Source organism: Bombina bombina, chromosome 3 (assembly GCF_027579735.1).
Source record: "Bombina bombina isolate aBomBom1 chromosome 3, aBomBom1.pri, whole genome shotgun sequence".
Taxonomy (NCBI): Eukaryota; Metazoa; Chordata; class Amphibia; order Anura; family Bombinatoridae; genus Bombina; species Bombina bombina.
The window spans coordinates 282,914,772-282,939,731 of NC_069501.1; the positions used below are offsets into that span (position 1 = coordinate 282,914,772).

General features: G+C 40.1%; 1 protein-coding gene across 1 annotated transcript in view; it reads right to left on the bottom strand.

Moving 5' to 3' along the window:
* The window catches only part of STX1A (syntaxin 1A), a 348,539-nt gene that overhangs the window by 148,124 nt on the left and 175,455 nt on the right, over positions 1-24,960 (bottom strand). The window contains exons 2-3 of the mRNA XM_053706325.1: positions 19,157-19,234; positions 1,334-1,433 (exon numbers count right to left, since the gene is read on the bottom strand). Coding sequence (XP_053562300.1) covers positions 1,334-1,433; positions 19,157-19,234 — 178 coding nt within the window. The remainder of the gene's footprint in view (positions 1-1,333; positions 1,434-19,156; positions 19,235-24,960) is intronic.

A 24,960-nucleotide genomic window follows, 5' to 3' on the forward strand; every position in this document is an offset into this window, starting at 1 on the left:
ATATATAGATCAAAGTAGTCTAAAGCTGTAATCCATTCCTTGATAACACCCATTCAAATAGTGTAGAAATCACTTAGAATAAGTAGCTGTTTATTAGGGTTTGCCACCTCATCCATGTTTTTCTGGACAGTTTTGTTATACATGCTGCAGGGCGTTGAGGGAGGAACATGTATAGTGCCTCAGGACAGCACATAATGCTGCAGTCCAAAACTATTTATATTCCTCCCTGCACACCCTGCACCATGTGTAACTCATAGCTGTCCAGGAGAACATGGCTGAGGTGGCAACGCTACTGCTTATATGAGGGTAATCACCAACACAGATTACTCACTCAACTTCACCCACTCTTAACCGCACACGGTACTTTATTGCACTATTGCTTGCATTTAACAATGTGCAATAAAAGTCAAATGAGTAGCAGATTTTTTAAAAACAAATTTCAAGATTTACTTTTGCCCCTGTATCATGTGGTAGCCACCAGTGAATCACAACCTAAGTCTAAGTTTAAAAGTTGTTTTTTTACATGCTTTATCTGAAGTTTAATTTTGACTTTAATGTCCCTTTAACCAATGCCATGCACTTACTGGGATCTAGTGAAACATGTGCTACGCCAATAACAAGAGGCATATACGCCATCAGGCTCCCAGTAGTGCATTGCTGCTCCGGAACTACCTAGGTATGCTTTTCAACAAAGGATATCAAAAGAACAAAGACAATATGATAACAGAAGTAGAGTTAAAAGTCTCTTATTGCATGATTTTACTTTCATGTCTCTTTAATCACTATGGATATATTATAAATATCCATAGATGAACAACACATCATGAATTGATAGCTCCTATCAGGTTTACATGGGCTTGTCATGTACAACCAGAGAGACCCAATGCAAGTTGTAAAAGATGGTGATAGGGCCAGTTAAAAATAGAAAATTGTGTTCATGTCTGACAAACAACCTTAGCACAATGTGAGATGCCCTAATATATCAAAGACCAATCATATACTTTAAACAATCAACAAAGGTCAAGCATTGAAGTACAATTTTCAGAGCATTTGAGTATTTGTTAAACCTTGTGTTCAGCTATTTACTGCAACACAAAGTCACCAGAACAGACTAATCAGTAACCCTAAAGGTGCTCATAGACAAAAGGTTCTTACAAACACAACAATCAGCAAATAGGCTTACAGGAATGTTGGAAGAAAATGATTCAGGAGTTAAGTAACTAAATTAAATTTACTGTTTCATAAAAGATTAAGCAAAGAAGCTTTAGAAGTGATTGTATATCTCACAATAAAAATGCACAGATATTTCAAATAGGTAATCAGCTGTACTCACTCTCATCTGGGTTGGGTGACGCAAGGATAGCGCTGTGATTTCTCTTAACTTCCTCCACATTCTCAGCAATCTTATCGATAAACCCTCTGATCTCTTCTACCTGAAAATAGAAAGATGAGTAATCAGCGGAGGATTCACAAACTTATATAAGGACTGTAGCAAGCAGAGTTAAAAAGATTAATATGGGCAATATAAAGGGGATAAAAGTCCTGAATAAAACAGAGACATTAAAATCTGGTTGTACACAATCAAGTGAGTAATAAAATATATAAAATTGCTTACTTGTCTCTAAAACAATAAAAGAAACTCCACTTTAACCCCTCAACGACCGAGGACGTGCAGGGTACGACCTAAAAAAAAAGGCAGTTAATGCCTGAGGACGTACTCTGCACGTCCTCGGTGTGGAAAGCAGCTGGAAGTGATCCTGCTCGCTTCCAGCTGCTTTCCGGTTATTGCAGTGATGCCTCGATATGGAGGCACCCTGCAATAACCTTTGGTAGCCATCCAATGCAGAGAGAGCCACTCTGTGGCCCTTTCTGCACCGGAGATCGGTGGCTTTCCTCGTTGGTGGGAGCCTGTGTGGGAGGCGGGTGGCGGCCATCGATAGCCCTGGTCATGTGGAGGGGGGCGGGATCATGGCGGGGATGTCCGGGTGGCGGGGGCCCGCGCGGGCACGTGCATGAGGGGGCAGGGGCGGGCGCGTGCATGGGGAGGGAGCCAGGGGCGTATTAAGGCATAGGCCAACGAGGCCGGTGCCTAGGGAGGCAGATTTTTAAGGGGCAGCAGAATTTTGAGTCCCTAGGGCCACTCTACTGAACTCAGGGCCGGGTGGCTAAATCAACCAATTACAAATGACTTAAAGGACCAGTCAACACAGTAGATTTGCATAATCAACAAATGCGACATAACAAGACAATGCAATAGCACTTAGACTGAACTTCAAATGAGTAGTAGATTTTTTTTCTGACAATATTAAAAGTTATCTTTTTCCACTCCCCCTGTACCATGTGACAGCCATCAGCCAATCACAAATGCATACACGTACCATGTGACAGCCAACAGCCACTCACAAATGCATACACACTTATTCTTGCACATGCTCAGTAGGAGCTGGTGACTCAAAACGTTTAAATATAAAAAGACTGTGCACATTTTGTTAATGGAAGTAAATTGGAAAGTTGTTTAAAATGGCATGCTCTATCTGAATAACATAATTTATGCTTACCTGATAAATTTATTTCTCTTGTGGTGTATCCAGTCCACGGATCATCCATTACTTGTGGGATATTCTCCTTCCCAACAGGAAGTTGCAAGAGGATCACCCACAGCAGAGCTGCTATATAGCTCCTCCCCTAACTGCCATATCCAGTCATTCGACCGAAACAAGCCGAGAAAGGAGAAACCATAGGGTGCAGTGGTGACTGTAGTTTAAATTAAAATTTAGACCTGCCTTAAAAAGACAGGGCGGACCGTGGACTGGATACACCACAAGAGAAATAAATTTATCAGGTAAGCATAAATTATGTTTTCTCTTGTAAGGTGTATCCAGTCCACGGATCATCCATTACTTGTGGGATACCAATACCAAAGCTAAAGTACACGGATGAAGGGAGGGACAAGGCAGGCTTAAATGGAAGGAACCACTGCCTGTAGAACCTTTCTCCCAAAAATAGCCTCAGAAGAAGCAAAAGTATCAAATTTGTAAAATTTTGAAAAGGTATGAAGCGAAGACCAAGTCGACGCCTTGCAAATCTGTTCAACAGAAGCCTCATTTTTAAAGGCCCAGGTGGAAGTCACAGTTCTAGTAGAATGAGCTGTAATCCTTTCAGGGGGCTGCTGTCCAGCAGTCTCATAGGCTAAGCGTATTACGCTCCGAAGCCAAAAAGAAAGAGAGGTTGCCGAAGCTTTTTGACCTCTCCTCTGTCCAGAGTAAACAACAAACAGTGTAGATGTTTGGCGAAAAACTTTAGTAGCTTGTAAGTAAAACTTTAAAGCACGGACCACGTCCAGATTATGTAAAAGGCGTTCCTTCTTTGAAGAAGGATTAGGACACAATGATGGAACAACAATCTCTTGATTGATATTCTTGTTAAAAACTACCTTAGGTAAAAACCCAGTTTTTGTACGCAGAACTACTTTATCTGAATGGAAAATCAGATAAGGAGAATCACATTGTAAGGCAGATAACTCAGAGACTCTCCGAGCCGAGGAAATAGCCATCAAAAACAGAACTTTCCAAGATAAAAGTTTGATATCAATGGAATGAAGGGGTTCAAACGGAACCCCTTGAAGAACTTTAAGAACCAAGTTTAAGCTCCATGGGGGAGCAACAGGTTTAAACACAGGCTTAATTCTAACCAAAGCCTGACAAAAAGATTGAACGTCTGGAACTTCTGCCAGACGCTTGTGCAAAAGAATAGACAGAGCAGAAATCTGTCCCTTTAAAGAACTAGCTGATAATCCTTTTTCCAAACCCTCTTGGAGGAAGGACAATATCCTAGGAATCCTAACCTTACTCCATGAGTAATTCTTGGATTCACACCAATAAAGTTATTTACGCCATATCTTATGGTAGATTTTCCTGGTGAAAGGCTTTCGTGACTGTATAAGGGTATCAATGACTGACTCGGAGAAGCCACGCTTTGATAAAATCAAGCGTTCAATCTCCATGCAGTCAGTCTCAGAGAAATTAGATTCGGATGATTGAAAGGACCTTGTAGTAGAAGGTCTTGTCTCAGAGGCAGGGTCCATGGTGGAAAGGATGACATGTCCACTAGGTCTGCATACCAGGTCCTGCGTGGCCACGCAGGCGCTATCAAGATCACCGATGCTCTCTCCTGTTTGATTTTGGCAATCAGTCGAGGGAGCAGAGGAAACGGTGGAAACATATTAGCCAGGTTGAAGAACCAAGGCGCTGTTAGAGCATCTGGGTCCCTGGACCTGGATCCGCAACAAGGAAGTTGGTGTTCTGGCGAGATGCCATGAGATCCAGTTCTGGTTTGCCCCAACGATGAACCAATTGAGCAAACACCTCCGGATGGAGTTCCCTCTCCCCCGGATGAAAAGTCTGACGACTTAGAAAATCCGCCTCCCAGTTCTCTACACCTGGGATATGGATTGCTGATAGGTGGCAAGAGTGAGTCTCTGCCCAGCGCATTATCTTGGAGACTTCTAACATCGCTACGGAACTCCTGGTTCCCCCTTGATGGTTGATGTAAGCCACAGTCGTGATGTTGTCCGACTGAAATCTGATTAACCTCAGGGTTGCTAACTGAGGCCAAGCTAGAAGAGCATTGAATATTGCTCTTAATTCCAGAATATTTATTGGGAGGAGTTTCTCCTCCTGAGTCCACGATCCCTGAGCCTTCAGCAGGAATAGGCAAGGTGTCCTTACACGGACACTGGTGTCCGTGACTGGCCCTTGCAGTGTCTGCCGCCCATTTTGCTCTGAGGAGGGAGGAGTAAGACAGATGAATACTGGTCCTGACTCCTCCTTAACACATGCGGCGGCACGTTTGGCAGGATTGTGGCCACTCCCACATGATGCCGCTTAGTACCTGAAAATGACTGAGTGAAACAGAGAGAGAGGGAAGATTCCAGAAGCAAGCTGCCACTGTGTCCCTGGAGCTTTATATGCAAAGATAAAGCACTTTAACCAGCACCTGAGGTTTATTATAAGTAGTATTTAAATAGAAAGAAAAGATATAGTAAGGTTGTGATTCATAACCTAAGTATATCTTTTCTTTCTGATTAAATAATAGGAAAGGGAAAATATTTAGTGTGAATAAAATAAGTGGCTTGTCAAGAGACTGCTAGCAATATTGGGTGATAAGTTATGGAATAAATAAAGCCTGAGTGAAATACTGGATGTGTATCTTCTTCATCTGTATAATAACACCCAACTCAATACAAAGACACAGAAGTGACACTGGCACATGTGTATAGCCAGACAAGGGCTGGTTATAGGATCAGTGGTATCTGCATCAGTATAATAAAATTCAGCACTATAAAATAATAGTTTTAATTGTAAATGTACCTTGGTGTCCTTCACTAAAGGTCTTTACTTTAGAAAATGTCCGCCACATCCTTGGCTCGTGCCTATCCCTGGCCTTCAGGGAATTCCAGACTGCACCCCAACCTAGAAGGCTGGCATCTGTTGTTACAATTGTCCAATCTGGCCTGCGAAAGGTCATACCTTTGGACAGATGGACCCGAGATAGCCACCAGAGAAGAGAATCTCTGGTCTCTTGATACAGATTTAGCAGAGGGGACAAATCTGTGTAATCCCCATTCCACTGACTGAGCATGCATAGTTGCAGCGGTCTGAGATGTAGTCGCGCAAATGGCACTATGTCCATCGCCACTACCATCAAGCCGATTACTTCCATACACTGAGCCACCGAAGGGCGCGGAATTTTATGAAGAACACGGCAAGATTTTAGAAGCTTTGATAACCTGGATTCTGTCAGGTAAATCTTCATTTTTACAGAATCTATCTACCTAGGAAGGAGACTCTTGTGAGTGGGGATAGAAAACTCATTTCCTCGTTCACCTTCCACCCATGTGACCTGAGAAATGCCAGAACTATGTCCGTATGTGACTTGGCAATCTTAAAGCTTGACGCCTGTATCAGGATGTCGTCCAGATAAGGGGCCACTGATATGCCTCGCGGTCTTAGGACCGCCAGAAGCGATCCCAGAACCTTTGTAAAGATTCTTGGAGCTGTAGCTAACCCGAAGGGAAGAGCCACAAATTGGTAATGCCTGTCCAGAAAGGCAAACCTTAGGAACCGATGATGATCTTTGTGAATCGGTATGTGAAGGTAAGCATCCTTCAAATCCAATGTGGTCATGTACTGATCCTCCTGGATCATAGGTAGGATGGTCCGAATAGTTTCCATTTTGAATGATGGAACTCTGAGGAATTTGTTTAAGATCTTTAGATCCAAAATGGGTCTGAAGGTTCCCTCTTTTTTGGGAACCACAAACAGATTTGAATAAAAACCCTGTCTCTGTTCCGACTGTGGAACTGGACAGATCACTCCCATAACTAGGAGGTCTTGCACACAGCGTAAGAATGCCTCTTTCTTTATCTGGTTTACAGATAATCTCGAAAAGGTGAAATCTCCCTTGAGGAGGGGAAGCTTTGAAGTCCAGAAGATATCCCTGAGATATGATCTCCAACGCCCAGGGATCCTGAACATCTCTTGCCCACGCCCGTTACCGGATAGGGGGCCGTTCCTTCATGCTGTCTTAGAGGCAGCAGCAGGCTTTCTGGCCTGCTTGCCTTTGTTCCAGGACTGGTTAGGTTTCCAGCCCGGCTTGGATTGAGCAAAAGTTCCCTCTTGTCTTGTAGCAGAGGAAGTTGATGCTGCACCTGCCTTGAAGTTTCGAAAGGCACGAAAATTAGACTGTTTGGCCTTTGATTTGGCCCTGTCTTGAGGAAGGGTATGACCCTTACCTCCAGTAATGTCAACAATAATTTCCTTCAAACCAGGCCCGAATAGGGTCTGCTCCTTGAAGGGAATGTTAAGTAATTTAGACTTTGAAGTCACGTCAGCTGACCAAGATTTAAGCCATAACGCCCTACGCGCCTGGATGGCGAATCCAGAATTCTTAGCCGTTAGTAGTTTAGTCAAATGAACAATAGCGTCAGAAACAAAAGAATTAGCTAGCTTAAGTTTTCTAAGCTTGTCAAGTATTTGAGTCAATGGAGTAGCTGTCCGAAAGGCCTCTTCCAGAGACTCAAACCAGAACGCCGCAGCAGTGACAGGCGCAATGCATGCAAGGGGCTGCAGGATAAAACCTTGTTGAATAAACATTTTCTTAAGGTAACCTTCTAATTTTTTATCCATTGGATCTGAAAAAGCACAACTGTCCTCGACAGGGATAGTGGTACGCTTTGCTACAGTAGAAACTGCTCCCTCCACCTTAGGGACCGTCTGCCATAAGTCCCGTGTGGTGGCGTCTATTGGAAACATTTTTCTAAAAGTAGGAGGGGGGGAAAACGGCACACCGGGTATGTCCCACTCCTTAGTAATAATTTCTGTAAACCTTTTAGGTATCGGAAAAACATCAGTACACACCGGCACTGCATAGTATTTATCCAGTCTACACAATTTCTCTGGTACTGCAATTGTGTCACAGTCATTCAGAGCAGCTAACACCTCCCCAAGCAATACACGGAGGTTCTCAAGCTTAAATTTAAAAGTAGAAATATCTGAATCAGGTTTCCCCGAATCAGAAATATCACCCACAGATTGAAGATCTCCTTCCTCAGCTTCTGCATATTGTGACGCAGTATCAGACATGGGCCTTAAGGCATCTGCACGCTCTGTACTACGTCTAACCCCAGAGCTATCGCTCTTTCCTCTAAATTCCGTCAGTCTGGCTAATACCGCTGACAGGGTATTATCCATGATTGCCGTCATGTCTTGCAAAGTAATCGCTATGGGCGTCTTTGATGTACTTGGCGCCATTTTAGCGTGAGTCCCTTAAGCGGGAGTCAAAGGGTCTGACACGTGGGGAGATTTAGTCGGCATAACTTCCCCCTCGCCAGAATCCTCTGGTGATAAATTTTTTAAAGATAAAAGCTGATCTTTATTGTTTAAAGTGAAATCAATACATTTAGTACATATTCTCATATGGGGTTCCACCATGGCTTTTAAACATAATGAACAAGGAGTTTCCTCTATGTCAGACATGTTTATACAGACTAGCAATGAGACTAGCAAGCTTGGAAAACACTTTACATCAAGTTAAACAAGCAATATAAAAAACGTTACTGTGCCTTTAAGGGAAACAAATTTTGCTAAAATTTGAAATAACAGTGAAAAAAGGCAGTTAAACTAACGAAATGTTTACAGTGTATGTAACAAGTTAGCAGAGCATTGCACCCACTTGCAAATGGATGATTAACCCCTTAATACAAAAAACGGATTAACAAATTGAAAAAAACGTTTTTTAAACAGTCACAACAACTGCCACAGCTTCACTGTGGCTTTACCTTCCTCAATATATGACTTTTGAAGCCTTTTGAGCCCTTCAGAGATGTCCTAAAGCATGCAGGGGACTGCTGAGGGAAGCTGAATGTCTCAAAAATCAAGCCAGCCATGTGGAAAAAACTAGGCCCCAATAAGTTTTATCACCAAAGCATATATAAAAACGATTAAACATGCCAGCAAACATTTTATATTGCACATTAATCAGAGTATATACCTCTGATAGCAAGCCTGATACTAGTCGCTATTAAATCACTGTATTTAGGCTTAACTTACATTAATCCGGAATCAGCAGCTTTTTTCTAGCAAATTCCATCCCTAGAAAAACTTAAACTGCACATACCTTATTGCAGGATAACCTGCACGCCATTCTCCCTCTGAAGTTACCTCACTCCTCAGACATATGTGAGAACAGCAGTGGATCTTAGTTACTTCTGCTAAGATCATAGAAAAACGCAGGCAGATTCTTCTTCTAAATGCTGCCTGAGATAAAATAGTACAACTCCGGTACCATTTAAAAACAATAAACTTTTGATTGAAGAAAAAACTAACTATATTACACCACTTTCCTCTTACTACCTCCAGCTATGTTGAGAGCTTGCAAAAGAATGACTGGATATGGCAGTTAGGGGAGGAGCTATATAGCAGCTCTGCTGTGGGTGATCCTCTTGCAACTTCCTGTTGGGAAGGAGAATATCCCACAAGTAATGGATGATCCGTGGACTGGATACACCTTACAAGAGAAAATGAAAGTTTAATTTTAATTGAGTGTCCCTTTAAATAGCTGGCCCAGCTATTGCTGTCCTATGGGATTGTATGTGGATGCGCATGTCATGGTGACAGTGGAGGCGGAGCTCACTTGCGCAGCCTGGCCTGGACTGAGAGGGAATGCAGTATTCTTCCTGGCTCCACCGTGTGATTGAGACTCACACAGACTACACAGTGCAGCGTGCACTACACCGTGACCACTGTGAAACAGAATATGCCTTTCTCCCTTCAATACATCTTCATTAGGCATTAAAATACTTAAACGGATTAGTCACTAAATACTTGTACATTTACTGTTTGTCTATCTGTCATACATGCAAAGAATAAGTATTTATTGCTGAATCTATACAACTATGTGACTTAAAACACAACTGAAAATATGTTGTATGCATTTAATACATTTAGAAACAATACAAGTATATACTTTATTATGATTGTATCATGTGACTTTATCCCCTAGGATACAATTTCTAAACTTATAACTACTGTTGTATTTTTTAAGTACTTTTAAAGGCCAGTTTGTATATTCATTACATATTTATCCAAGCAGATATTTTGCTTAAATAACTGTCAATCACCAAAGAAGATGTTTAAGGTTAAACAACTACCTACTGACACACTATCATACAGTGAAGGCTATTTTTTTCTGATATAAACACTTTAATCATCTGACTTGCAAAATAATGTCTTATATATATATATATATATATATATATATATATGTGTGTGTGTGTGTGTGTGTGTGTGTGTGTGTGTGTGACCAGAGTGAATGCAAGCCCTGATGAACATCTACTTAAAAAGACATTTATTTTTTTACACCCTGCCCCAAAAATATTATGTCTAAAAAAAGGCCTTAAACCTGAGGTGGGGTGGGGGGCAGCAGAATTTTGAGTGCCTAGGGCAGCACAAAACCTAAATACGCCCCTGGAGGGAGCGGGTGGGAACCGCTACACTACAGAAAAAATGTGTCCCAAAATGAAAAAAAGTGGGACAAAAAACAGAATTTATGTTTACCTGATAAATTACTTTCTCCAACGGTGTGTCCGGTCCACGGCGTCATCCTTACTTGTGGGATATTCTCCTCCCCAACAGGAAATGGCAAAGAGCCCAGCAAAGCTGGTCACATGATCCCTCCTAGGCTCCGCCTTCCCCAGTCATTCGACCGACGTAAAGGAGGAATATTTGCATAGGAGAAATCATATGATACCGTGGTGACTGTAGTTAGAGAAAATAAATCATCAGACCTGATTAAAAAACCAGGGCGGGCCGTGGACCGGACACACCGTTGGAGAAAGTAATTTATCAGGTAAACATAAATTCTGTTTTCTCCAACATAGGTGTGTCCGGTCCACGGCGTCATCCTTACTTGTGGGAACCAATACCAAAGCTTTAGGACACGGATGATGGGAGGGAGCAAATCAGGTCACCTAGATGGAAGGCACCACGGTTTGCAAAACCTTTCTCCCAAAAATAGCCTCAGAAGAAGCAAAAGTATCAAATTTGTAAAATTTGGTAAAAGTGTGCAGTGAAGACCAAGTCGCTGCCTTACATATCTGATCAACAGAAGCCTCGTTCTTGAAGGCCCATGTGGAAGCCACAGCCCTAGTGGAATGAGCTGTGATTCTTTCAGGAGGCTGCCGTCCGGCAGTCTCATAAGCCAATCTGATGATGCTTTTAAGCCAAAAAGAGAGAGAGGTAGCAGTTGGTTTTTGACCTCTCCTTTTACCAGAATAAACAACAAACAAGGAAGATGTTTGTCTGAAATCCTTTGTAGCCTCTAAATAGAATTTTAGAGCACGAACTACATCCAAATTGTGCAACAAACGTTCCTTCTTTGAAACTGGATTCGGACACAAAGAAGGCACAACTATCTCCTGGTTAATATTTTTGTTAGAAACAACTTTCGGAAGAAAACCAGGTTTAGTACGCAAAACCACCTTATCTGCATGGAACACCAGATAAGGAGGAGAACACTGCAGAGCAGATAACTTTGAAACTCTTCTAGCAGAAGAAATTGCAACCAAAAACAAAACTTTCCAAGATAATAACTTAATATCTACGGAATGTAAGGGTTCAAACGGAACCCCTTGAAGAACTGAAAGAACTAAATTGAGACTCCAAGGAGGAGTCAAAGGTTTGTAAACAGGCTTGATTCTAACCAGAGCCTGAACAAAAGCCTGAACATCTGGCACAGCCGCCAGCTTCTTGTGAAGTAAAACAGATAAAGCAGAAATCTGTCCCTTCAAAGAACTTGCAGATAATCCTTTCTCCAAACCCTCTTGTAGAAAGGATAGAATCTTAGGAATTTTTACCCTGTTCCATGGGAATCCTTTCGATTCGCACCAACAGATATATTTCTTCCATACTTTATGGTAAATTTTTCTAGTTACAGGCTTTCTAGCCTGAATAAGAGTATCAATGACAGAATCTGAGAACCCACGCTTTGATAAAATCAAGCGTTCAATCTCCAAGCAGTCAGTTGGAGTGATGCCAGATTCGGATGTTCGAACGGACCTTGAACAAGAAGGTCCCGTCTCAAAGGTAGCTTCCATGGTGGAGCCGATGACATATTCACCAGGTCTGCATACCAAGTTCTGCGTGGCCACGCAGGAGCTATCAAGATCACCGAAGCCCTCTCCTGATTGATCCTGGCTACCAGCCTGGGAATGAGAGGAAACGGTGGGAACACATAAGCTAGGTTGAAGGTCCAGGGCGCTACTAGTGCATCTACTAGAGTCGCCTGGGGATCCCTGGATCTGGACCCGTAGCAAGGAACCTTGAAGTTCTGACGAGACGCCATCAGATCCATGTCTGGAATGCCCCATAATTGTGTTATTTGGGCAAAGATTTCCGGATGGAGTTCCCACTCCCCCGGATGAAATGTCTGACGACTCAGAAAATCCGCTTCCCAATTTTCCACTCCTGGGATGTGGATTGCAGACAAGTGGCAGGAGTGAATCTCCGCCCATTGAATTACTTTGGTCACTTCTTCCATCGCCAGGGAACTCCTTGTTCCCCCCTGATGGTTGATATATGCCACAGTCGTCATGTTGTCTGATTGAAACCTTATGAATTTGGCCTTTGCTAGTTGAGGCCAAGCCTTGAGAGCATTGAATATCGCTCTCAGTTCCAGAATGTTTATCGGGAGAAGAGATTCTTCCCGAGACCATAGACCCTGAGCTTTCAGGTGTTTCCAGACCGCGCCCCAGCCCACCAGGCTGGCGTCGTTCGTTACAATGACCCACTCTGGTCTTCTGAAGCTCATCCCTTGGGACAGGTTGTCCAGGGTCAGCCACCAACGGAGTGAATCTCTGGTCCTCTGATCTACTTGGATCGTCGGGGACAAATCTGTATAATCCCCATTCCACTGTCTGAGCATGCACAGTTGTAATGGTCTTAGATGAATTCGCGCAAAAGGAACTATGTCCATTGCCGCAACCATCAAACCTATTACTTCCATGCACTGCGCTATGGAAGGAAGAAGAACAGAATGAAGTACTTGACAAGAGCTTAGAAGTTTTGATTTTCTGGCTTCTGTCAGAAAAATCTTCATTTCTAAGGAGTCTATTATTGTTCCCAAGAAGGGAACTCTTGTTGACGGGAATAGAGAACTTTTTTCTACGTTCACTTTCCACCCGTGAGATCTGAGAAAGGCTAGGACAATGTCCGTATGAGCCTTTGCTTGTGGCAGGGACGACGCTTGAATCAGTATGTCGTCCAAGTAGGGTACTACTGCAATGCCCCTTGGCCTTAGCACCGCTAGAAGGGACCCTAGTACCTTTGTGAAAATTCTTGGAGCAGTGGCTAGTCCGAATGGAAGTGCCACAAACTGGTAATACTTGTCCAGAAAGGCGAATCTTAGGAACCGATGATGTTCCTTGTGGATAGGAATATGTAGATACGCATCCTTTAAATCCACCGTGGTCATGAATTGACCTTCCTGGATGGTAGGAAGAATTGTCCGAATGGTTTCCATCTTGAACGATGGAACCTTGAGAAATTTGTTTAGGATCTTGAGATCCAAAATTGGCCTGAATGTTCCCTCTTTTTTGGGAACTATGAACAGATTGGAGTAAAACCCCATCCCTTGTTCTCCTAATGGAACAGGATGAATCACTCCCATTTTTAACAGGTCTTCTACACAATGTAAGAATGCCTGTCTTTTTATTTGGTCTGAAGACAATTGAGACCTGTGGAACCTTCCCCTTGGGGGTAGTTCCTTGAATTCCAGGAGATAACCTTGAGAAACTATTTCTAGCGCCCAAGGATCCTGAACATCTCTTGCCCAAGCCTGAGCGAAGAGAGAGAGTCTGCCCCCCACCAGATCCGGTCCCGGATCGGGGGCCAGCATCTCATGCTGTCTTGGTAGCGGTAGCGGGCTTCTTGGCCTGCTTACCTTTGTTCCAGCCTTGCATCGGTCTCCAGGCTGGCTTGGTTTGAGAAGAATTACCCTCTTGCTTAGAGGATGTAGAATTTGAGGCTGGTCCGTTTCTGCGAAAGGGACGAAAATTTGTTTTATTTTTAGCCTTAAAAGACCTATCCTGAGGAAGGGCGTGGCCCTTTCCCCAAGTGATGTCTGAAATAATCTCTTTCAAGTCAGGGCCAAACAGCGTTTTCCCCTTGAAAGGGATGTTAAGCAATCTGTTTGCAAAGTGGCGTCTAAGGTAAAAGAGTTAGCCAACTTAAGTGCTTGAACTCTGTCCATAACCTCCTCATAAGAAGATGCTTTATTGAGCGACTTTTCTAGTTCCTCGAACCAGAAACACGCTGCTGTAGTGACAGGAACAATGCATGAAATTGGTTGTAGAAGGTAACCTTGCTGAACAAACATCTTTTTAAGCAAACCCTCTAATTTTTTATCCATAGGATCTTTGAAAGCACAACTATCTTCTATAGGGATAGTGGTGCGTTTGTTTAGAGTAGAAACCGCCCCCTCGACCTTGGGGACTGTCTGCCATAAGTCCTTCCTGGGGTCGACCATAGGAAATAATTTCTTAAATATAGGGGGAGGGACAAAAGGTATGCCGGGCCTTTCCCATTCTTTATTTACAATGTCCGCCACCCGCTTGGGTATAGGAAAAGCTTCGGGGGGCACCGGGACCTCTAGGAACCTGTCCATCTTACATAATTTCTCTGGAATGACCAAATTGTCACAATCATCCAGAGTAGATAACACCTCCTTAAGCAGAGCGCGGAGATGTTCCAATTTAAATTTGAATGTAATAACGTCAGGTTCAGCTTGTTGAGAAATTTTTCCTGAATCTGAAATTTCTCCCTCAGACAAAACCTCCCTAGCCCCTTCAGACTGGTGTAAGGGCATGTCAGAACCATTATCATCAGCGTCCTCATGCTCTTCAGTATCTAAAACAGAGCAGTCGCGCTTTCGCTGATAAGTGGGCATTTTGGCTAAAATGTTTTTAATAGAATTATCCATTACAGCCGTTAATTGTTGCATAGTAAGGAGGATTGGCGCACTAGATGCACTAGGGACCTCCTGAGTGGGCAAGACTGGTGTAGACATAGAAGGAGATGATGCAGTACCATGCTTACTCCCCTCACTTAAGGAATCATTTTGGGCAACATTATTATCAGTGGCATCATTGTCCCTACTTTGTTTGTCACATTCATCACATATATTTAAATGGAGAGGAACCTTGGCTTCCGAACATACAGAACATCGTCTATCTGATAGTTCAGACATGTTAATAGGCATAAACTTGATAACAAAGCACAAAAAAACGTTTTAAAATAAAACCGTTACTGTCTCTTTAAATTTTAAACTGAACACACTTTTTTACTGAATATACGCAAAAGTATGAAGGAATTGTTCAAAATTCACCAAAATTTCACCACAGTGTCATAAAGCCTTAAAAGTATTGCACACCAAATTTGAAAGCTTTAACTCTTAAAATAACGGAACCGGAGCCGTTTTTACATTTAACCCCTATACAGTCCCTGGTATCTGCTTTGCTGAGACCCAACCAAGCCCAGAGGGGAATACGATACCAAATGACGCCTTCAATAAGCTTTTTCAGTGGATCTGAGCTCCTCACACATGCATCTGCATGCCTTGCTTCTCAAAAACAACTGCGCATTAGTGGCGCGAAAATGAGGCTCTGCCTATGACTAGAGAAGGCCCCCAGTGAAAAAGGTGTCCAATACAGTGCCTGCCGTTTTTTTAACAGAATTCCCAAGATTAAAATAACTCTCCAAAGTTGTAAACCATCAAATATGTTTATAAAGTAATCGTTTTGGCCCAGAAAAATGTCTACCAGTCTTTAAAGCCCTTGTGAAGCCCTTATTCTTATATTGAAAATTCAGAAAATGGCTTACCGGATCCCATAGGGAAAATGACAGCTTCCAGCATTACCAAGTCTTGTTAGAAATGTGTCATACCTCAAGCAGCCAAAGTCTGCTCACTGTTTCCCCCAACTGAAGTTAATTCCTCTCAACAGTCCTGTGTGGAAACAGCCATCGATTTTAGTAACGGTTGCTAAAATCATTTTCCTCTTACAAACAGAAATCTTCATCTCTTTTCTGTTTCAGAGTAAATAGTACATACCAGCACTATTTTAAAATAACAAACTCTTGATTGAAGAATAAAAACTACATTTAAACACCAAAAAACTCTGAGCCATCTCCGTGGAGATGTTGCCTGTGCAACGGCAAAGAGAATGACTGGGGAAGGCGGAGCCTAGGAGGGATCATGTGACCAGCTTTGCTGGGCTCTTTGCCATTTCCTGTTGGGGAGGAGAATATCCCACAAGTAAGGATGACGCCGTGGACCGGACACACCTATGTTGGAGAAATGTTGTTCATAAATGATAAAAAAGCAATCAGTTAGGTGGTGGGGGTTGGTCTGTGGGGGGGGGGGGAGCTACACTACAGAGCTGTTTGGGGGGGGGATCAGGGAGGTTGGGGGCTAAGGGGGGATCCTACACAGCAGCATATGTAAATATACTTATTTTTTTAAAAAAAAAAAATTTTTATTTTAGTACTGGCAGACTTTCTGTCAGTACTTAAGATGGCGGGGACAATTGTGGGGTGGGGGAGGGAAGGGAGCTGTTTGGGAGGGATCAGGGGGTGGGATGTGTCAGGTGGGAGGCTGATCTCTACACTAAAGCTAAAATTAACCCTGCAAGCTCCCTTCAAACTACCTAATTAACCCCTTCCCTGCTAGCCATAATACACGTGTGATGCGCAGCAGCATTTAGCGACTTTCTAATTACCAAAAAGCAACGCCAAAGTCATATATGTCTGCTATTTCTGAACAAAGGGGATCCCAGAGAAGCATTTACAACCGTTTGTGCCATAATTGCACAAGCTGTTTGTAAATCATTTCAGTGAGAAACCTAAAATTGTGAAAAATGTAACGGTTTTTTTTTTATTTGATCGCATTTGGCGGTGAAATGGTTGCATGAAATATACCAAAATGGGCCTAGATCAATACTTGGGGTTGTCTACTACACTACACTCAAGCTAAAATTAACCCTAGAAGCTCCCTACATGCTCCCTAATTAACCCCTTCACTGCTGGGCATAATACACGTGTTGTGCGCTGTGGCATTTAGCAGCCTTCTAATTACCAAAAAGCAAAGCCAAAGCCATATATGTCTACTATTTCTGAAGAAAGGGGATCCCAGAGGAGCATTTACAACCATTTATGCCATAATTGCATAAGTTGTTTGTGAATAATTTTAGCAAATATGAAACATCCCTTCAGCTTTGAAATAGAGACACAACTGTGAGACAATGTACATCACAAGGAAATTCCGCATGCTGAGTTGAGATTTAGGCGACTACATCCCAGGAAGCCCCGGAACACTCACGGTCAGCCCTTGGTTTGCTTCTGTGACTGTTAAAATTTCAGTCTATTCCGCAAGACTACTTTACCATAGCAAACACATATGCATAAATTTAACAATTATACGCAAGCAGGTTTCTGAAGTGTTGCCGTAGTAATAACTGTTTTTCCGCTTTGCAGGCAGTTCTGGTTAGAAGTGTGAGGCATCATAAAAAAATCTCATCGCAGAAAGTAAAGAAACGTTCTGCCTCTGGGATAGCAGGAACGCCTATTGGCAACAGGCTGGAAAAAAAAGGTGAAGAGAGGCTCAATGAACTTTGAACATGATCTTTTCTAACCAATGAGACCCCTTGCCAGACTAACAAGCGACAATGCATCTAGCCCAATGACTGGTAGCTACATGCGTATGAATAGATACAAATACATATTTGTAAATATATATATATACACACACACAGTATATATATATATATATATATATATATAATCCAAGAAAATAGAAGTAGTCTCAGCACTGCTTAATCAAAGTGAATCCTTTATTGAGGTGTAGAGGATAAAACACAGTGATGTTTTGGGCCTACATAGCCCTTACTCATGCTTATGTATGCTCGAAACATTGCAGTGTTTTATCCTCTACAACTCAATAAAGGATTTACTTTGATTAAGCAGTGCTGAGACTACTTCTATTTTCTTGGATTGGATAAAGAATGGGGTTAGCAGGACCCTGGAAGTCTATGTGCACATAAAAAAAGTAAACAAGTTTTTGACAATACAGTACTGTACCTCATCTTGTGTGTGTGTGTGTGCGTGTGTATGTATGTATGTATATATATATATATATACACACACACACATATATGTATAGAAGTATGAATTTATGTTTATATTTGTATATATGTATATACATATATACACATATAAACACATGTTTACAATTATATAAGTATGTATATATACTTTGAAGCCCTTTATACTCAAATACCTGAAAAATCATTTTTATTCAATAGTAATATTTAATGTGTTTTACATTCCAATGTTCTTCACATATACGTATATACATGTGTGTATATATATATATATATATATATATATATATATCCATATAAATATAGGTATAGATATATATTTTACCAAAAATACTTAAAGGGACATAATACTCATATGCTAAATCACTTGAAACTGATGCAGTATAACTGTAAAAAGCTGACAGGAAAATATCACCTGAGCATCTCTATGTAAAAAAGGAAGATATTTTACCTCACTGTAATCTCCTCAGCTCAGCAGAGTTAGTTCTGTGTAAAAAGTTATACTCAGCTGCTCCCAGCTGCAGGTAAAAAAAAAATAAAAAATGAAGAAATGAACAGCAGCTAATCAGCATCAGGAGTGCTGAGGTCATGAACTCTTACTGTGATCTCATGAGATTTGACTTAACTCTCATGAGATTTCATAGTAAGCTTCCTTTACCTGATTGGTGAAATAATATGAGAGTTCACGAGGCTCATCCTTTCAGCTGTCCTAGGACAGACACACTAAAATGCTGCTTAGAAATCGTTTACAATGGGATGTGGCTACTGAGGAACTTTTGAGGTAAAATATCTTTCTTTTTTACATAGAGATGTTCAGGAGATATTTTCTAGTCAGCTTTTTACAGCTATGCTGCATCACTTTCAAGTGTTTAAATATTTGGGTATTATGGCCCTTTAAGATACATATAGAAATATTAATTTAAAAATAAATAGAGTCTAGTTTTCTATGTGAAGAACATTAGAATGTAAAACAACTACCTTGAGGTTAGCACTGTATGTCTAATGTGGTGTAGGGTAAGCCCACAAGTGTTAGGTTTGTTTAAAGTTTGTGTGCCCCATTAAAATCTATGGAGAGAAGAAGTTAATGAAGCAGCGATATCTAGAGTCCTCAGATTAGTACGTGTCGGCTTTTGCTTGCACACAAACATTGTTCTTTCAACTAACATGCGAGCATCAAAAGTTTACTTCTGCCGGTGTTAGTGAGCGAGGGAAAGTGCAAAATAGCACACCACTTGTAAGATGGTCCCTATTTTTTACATTAGAAATGAGTAAACTGACAGATTTCAGCTACAATCTCACATACACAAACTAAACTGAGATAAAGAACATTATTTAGTTTCTTGATTATTTCTTTTGTGCAGCAAAAGTTTCAAGAGAAGCCTAAAGCTCCCAGAAGACGTACTTTAAAGAATCTAGCCAATACATTTGCTCTTAAGAGTGTCTTACCTGTTCGAAAAACTCATCCATAAAGCGATCTCGATCCAAAGTGACAGCAACTTCCTCATCTTCATCACTGTCCTTTGCCTGAAAAAGAAGCATTTTTACATGACTTATGATTTCCACGTGAATACATCAGTACAAGAAAGGCCTAAAACATCCTCAATGCTGTATCATCTAAGAAGCCACTCTTAAACAAAAGAAAAGTTTCAAGTATAATCATTTTTTTTTTTTTTTACTTTTTATATTAACAGAAAGATAATTAAAATCCCAGCAGCAAGTGGCATTTTCCAGCATCAAGGCTTAATTGGAATTCTACCTTTAAAAGGTGAATATTTTGACAGATTGAGAAGAAAGAATTAATGCACCCTTAGAGCTTAATGCTGAGATCTGTGGTATACTTCTATTTCAGTATAACTGCACCCTCCCACTGACACTGTATGGTGTTCAGAGAAGTAGCTTCTACTGAGTTTTTAAAATAGATATTTTACATGATATATACACAGACACATATATACACACACATTGCATGGGACTGGTAAAGATTTGGATTTTGGAATAGTTTGGATTTTGGAATATGTCTATCTATAAAATGGAACCAAGTGTAAACAACGTCTTATGTCATTTAGGCAATATTTACATGTTATAATACAGCTGATACATGCAGCCTAAAGGAAGTTTTATATCATTTTTGTACTGTAATATTTGTTGTTTAAAATAAATATAGACTTTTATTTGCATTTGAGAACACAAAATTAAAACCAAAAGACCCAGACATAGAAGATAGTAAAGATAGTAACTTAAAGTGTGTGTGTGGGGGGGAAGTAATATATATATATATATATATATATATGGATTAGCAGTGGAAGATAATACAATACTGGTAGTAATAGATGTGGAATTACTGCATTCCTCAATCCCCCACAATCTAGGGAATGAGGCCTTTAAATACTACCTAGAACAAAGGGGCAGAGAATACACACTTGAACTACTACAATTTGTCCTAGAGAGGAATTTCTTTATATTTGATAACAAATATTATCGCCAAATACTTGGTAAAGCAATGGGAGCAGGTTGTGCCCCCACACATGCTTACCTGTATCTTGGCAAATGGGAAGTAGATCACATAAGAAATGCATTATCAGCATATGAGGAGAAGATAAATCTATGGGCACACTACATGATAGACGACATACTAGTCATGTGGCAAGGTACAGAAAAAGAATTGAAAGAGTTCATTCCAATCATAAATGGAAAAAAAAACCCTAAATTTAAAATGTACACACAATTTTAGCATGGATACTTTAACCTTTCTAGATTTACAAATAACCATTAAAGAGGGTACCATACAAACAGAAATATATAGAAAGGACAGCTAACACTATCCTGAGGGCTGATAGTCATTATGTAAATGTAGTGATAAAGGGGATCCCATATGGACAGTATTTTAGGTGTAAGAGGAATTGTTCTATATCAGGTTCTTTCAATATTCATGCCAACAAACTAACAAAAAGACTTCTAGACAGAGGATATTCCCATAAAAGCCTGAAACGTAATTACCAGAGAGTAAAAGAAAATACTAGGGATAATATTTTGTATAAGAAGGATTAAAAACCGCCCACAGAGGGTAATGCAGTGAGGTTTATATCGACATATAACAACAAGTAGAATTATATAAGATCAATACTCATAAAACACTGGGACATATTGATGGTAGATCCCAATATTAAGACAATAGTGGGCGAGACACCCCTTATGTTTAAATATTTTTTAATTGAAATTTTCCAGTGAATACAAATATAAATGGATAATAACATTGGTTACAGTATTTTGCATGAACTCCTCTTCAGATCAACGTTAAATGAGAAGAGAGAGAACAAGTATATCAGGATTGATATATTATTAAGACTTCCAATCATTGCATTGTAATCACATAACAGCTATATAAGGAAATGATAAAGTCATCCTAGCAGAGTTTTCATCGGTTACGATTATCAAGTCTCTATGTTTCACGAACAATAAGCTGAGAAAAAGAAAAAGGAGAGAAGGAAGAGGAAGCTAAAAGGGAGAAAGAAGGGGGAAAAGAGGGGAATAGAATAGAGTGAAATGGTGTGAAATACTATTTAACCAGAAGAGAAGACACATATGTATATGTGTCAAGAAAAGACAGGGAATACAACACTCTTTTAGCAAATTTATTAACTGTACTTCAGATTCGATGACCCATCTAGTTAATTCTATGTTGCAGTTTTAAGAATGGCATTAGGCGCACTGAGGTACATAAACCTTTTAATGTACCATGAATATATAAGAAAAAATATATATGTACACAAATATATATATAGAAAAAGAGAATAGGCATAAATAAATAGTCTATTCTACAAAGTGACCGTTCACAGTGATAGTAAACGCTAAGTGAGTAAACTGTTGTAATAACAAACATTCAATGGAAATGCCTAGTGAACAGTTTAAACCCATCGGTACGCCTAGACCCCCCAGTTAGACCAAAGGGGTAAAACTAGGACAGATATATGTAGGGTTAACAAGCTAGGACACAACTGGGCAAAGATTACAGGCATCATACAGCAGACAAAGTAAAGAGCACCATAATAGGAATGGGAAATAGAACTGGGAACACTACACCCCTACTTGCCCTAGGACTCCCTTGTGATATCCAAGAGAGCTATACCTGGGAAGTATAACCTGGGGATCTAAGTTTCTCAGTATTCATTCCCTGCACAGATAATAAATACAGAGAAATGCATTTCTTAATGTGGTAAACTTAATTTAAAATGTCCCCTTGTATTGTAGAGGTGCTAAACAAGCAAAATAGCACTCAATAGCTATAGCTTAAAAGGTGTATATCAATCCATACAGGACTCCACGCTATAAGTCAGTTACTTATGTGATCCGATGAATGATTGGCAGCTTATTACCCTCCTCTGTAAGGCAACGGTATAAGCAGTTTGTGTGTTATAAATAGTATACATTCCCCTTTCACTCCTCATAATATCTATCTATATATATATATCCAGGATCACACACTAATATAAAAACTATGATCTAGTTAGGTGTATAACAGACTACCTCTCCCTGAACACAATATATGAATAATAATACGCTGAATATGTATTTTGTCAATAAGATGCTTATTTTGAATAAGGATAAGGGTTAACATATTGTCTTACTAATCACTGCTTAACATGTATTGTATAAGTACTTACTTAAATAATCATACCACCTTAAAAGGACTGTATGCTAGACAGGAAGTGCATCATCCGTAACTTACTATTTAAATTCCCGGGAGGGAGAACTCCAAAAAGAATAATCCACAAGGAAAGTTACGCCTTGAAGAAGCCACATAGAGTTTACCCAGCAGCAAAACACGTGTAGCGTTTGCTTTAAGTACCTCGGCTAGGCCGGTCGAGGGTCCTTATCCATGGAGCTTTTGGGATCTCCCCATTTACAATTACCAAGCGGTTAGGCACAGCAGGAGCTACCTACCTTTTTGGGATAAAGATTATACAGGTGCAGCAACTTTGAAGCTTAAGTGACCAGCATAACTCACATCCGTGACCGGACCGGCAGATGTACCACTATGAAGACCAATGAGATCTAACCCGTTCATTATCCCACTATAGGGGTCCCTTAGGCATAGGGTTGTACCCCGAGCGTGGAATATCCAGTGTGACCTGGGGATCTATTTGCCATGTATTCATTCATGACTGGTCTGTGCTAAATGACTGTCTATCTGCCACCTTATCGCTTATATGTTGCTATATACAGTTTGTACAGCTTGAACTAATTTATTGCAAATAACTACAACTGACATTGCCTGTTGAATAACCCTTGCTTCCTATTTGCTTAACATTGATTGCTTGGATCACTTTGGAAGAGACTCTGTTTAGGATTTCTGAATTGCTATATGAGCTATTCCCTATTAGCTTTTGAAAGGCTTAGGGATACAGGAATCAGTCATTCCATTAATGTTTCACCTTATGAGCTCTCTATATTGTAATGGGACTTTATTTTTCCCAATGGCCATTGGTAGATAGGTATCATACATACTTTTTAGCTAGGCATTAATCTACTATTGCTTATTTTTTCTATATGAATTGTTTAATAAATATTATGTATTTTTCTATTTGATCTAGAAGCATCTTCATGTTTGTGGGAGAAGGGCTTGTTTCTCTCATAACGGTAGCCACCACACTCAGCACTGGTTACTTTATTCTTTTTTGATATATTTATCATGGATAATGATGGCATAGGGCATACTGTTTTCCTTCACTTTTTGTTTTCTATCTTCTTTTTTCAAAAAATATTGATATCATATATAAACCCTTGCATCCCTGGATACACTATTTGCCAGATATCCAGGGTTATCCTTTATATTACTAGATTAGGTTGAGCTGGTACATCCCCCCCATATATATATATATATATATATATATATATATATATATATATATATATGTGTGTGTGTGTGTGTATATATATATATATTAAAAAGATTACAAAATATATATATAGACACACAATTTAACATAGATATATACACACTCACACGCATATGTAAACACACACGCACATATATATATATATATATATATATATATATATATATATATATAATTAACCCATATGATGCCAGTAACAGCAGATCAGTTTTAACTGGATGCTAGCAACACATGGACCTGTTTTAACCCTTTTAATACTAGTGACTCTAATAGAAATCTAATTAAACCCCTTGGATGCCAGAGACATACAGGGACCTGTATTTAACCTCCTGGATGCTAGTGACTTGGATACCAATGATAAACCCCCTGGATAACAGTAACAGAGACCTAAAATTAACCTTTTTGGTGCAGGATGTAATTGCTTTGCAAGAGGATTTTAAAAAAAATTGAAAGAATGGGCTGGAAAATGGCAAATGAGATTTAAAATTAGTAAACATAAGGTTTTAAATTATTTTCTCCTTTTTTCTTGCCATATATAACTAAGGGATCATGGAAAAGTGGGAGGGATTAAAGCTGTGTTGTGTGGTGTGTTTTGCCTCCTCCTGTAGAACTGGACTTTAATCCCTTATGTGATAGCTTGTGGTCTCTTATAATGAAATACATAAATGTATCAGGTAAGCATACATGTTCTGCTGTTAGACAAATGGAGACATATTCTAGTGATATGATATCTGTTCATTCCTTTGTATCTAGGTGTACACCTAAATTATTGTCCTTCCATTATATAGAGGTAAGTCATTGTACAATAGGGCAATGAGCCGTGTCATAGTCATGGGTATAGTATTGAAGATCTACTCAAAATATATCACATTGGTTACAACTGATGTATTGTTCAGGTTATGCAATGCAAATATATAATTTATTTTAATTAAATTTAATTGGGATATATATATATATATATATATATATAATACCATAATGTAAAAAAATTAATGTTATGTGATACAAACATATTTCTACAAAGTCACATAAGCCTTTTGCAAATTATGACATTTAGCAAAAAGAGGCTGCTTCTTGGGTGGTAACTAGCCATAGAACAAGCTGTTATGCTATTGTTCGTTCCCAGGTTGAGCGCTTCTCTCTTTTTATTTATGCAAATTATGACATTTAGGGATGTCTCCCTAAGTGTGATGCGGGAATCCAGACGTGGACCCATTGCTCAGTGTGCCTAGAGGGATATGGCTGCACCTCACTGACAAGGCCCACACTAGGCCGAAACGTACATCTGGGGTTTTGCTGTTTCTCTCGTTCAGAGAGGGATTGCCTGGTATTTCGGGGCTGGACAGTACTGTT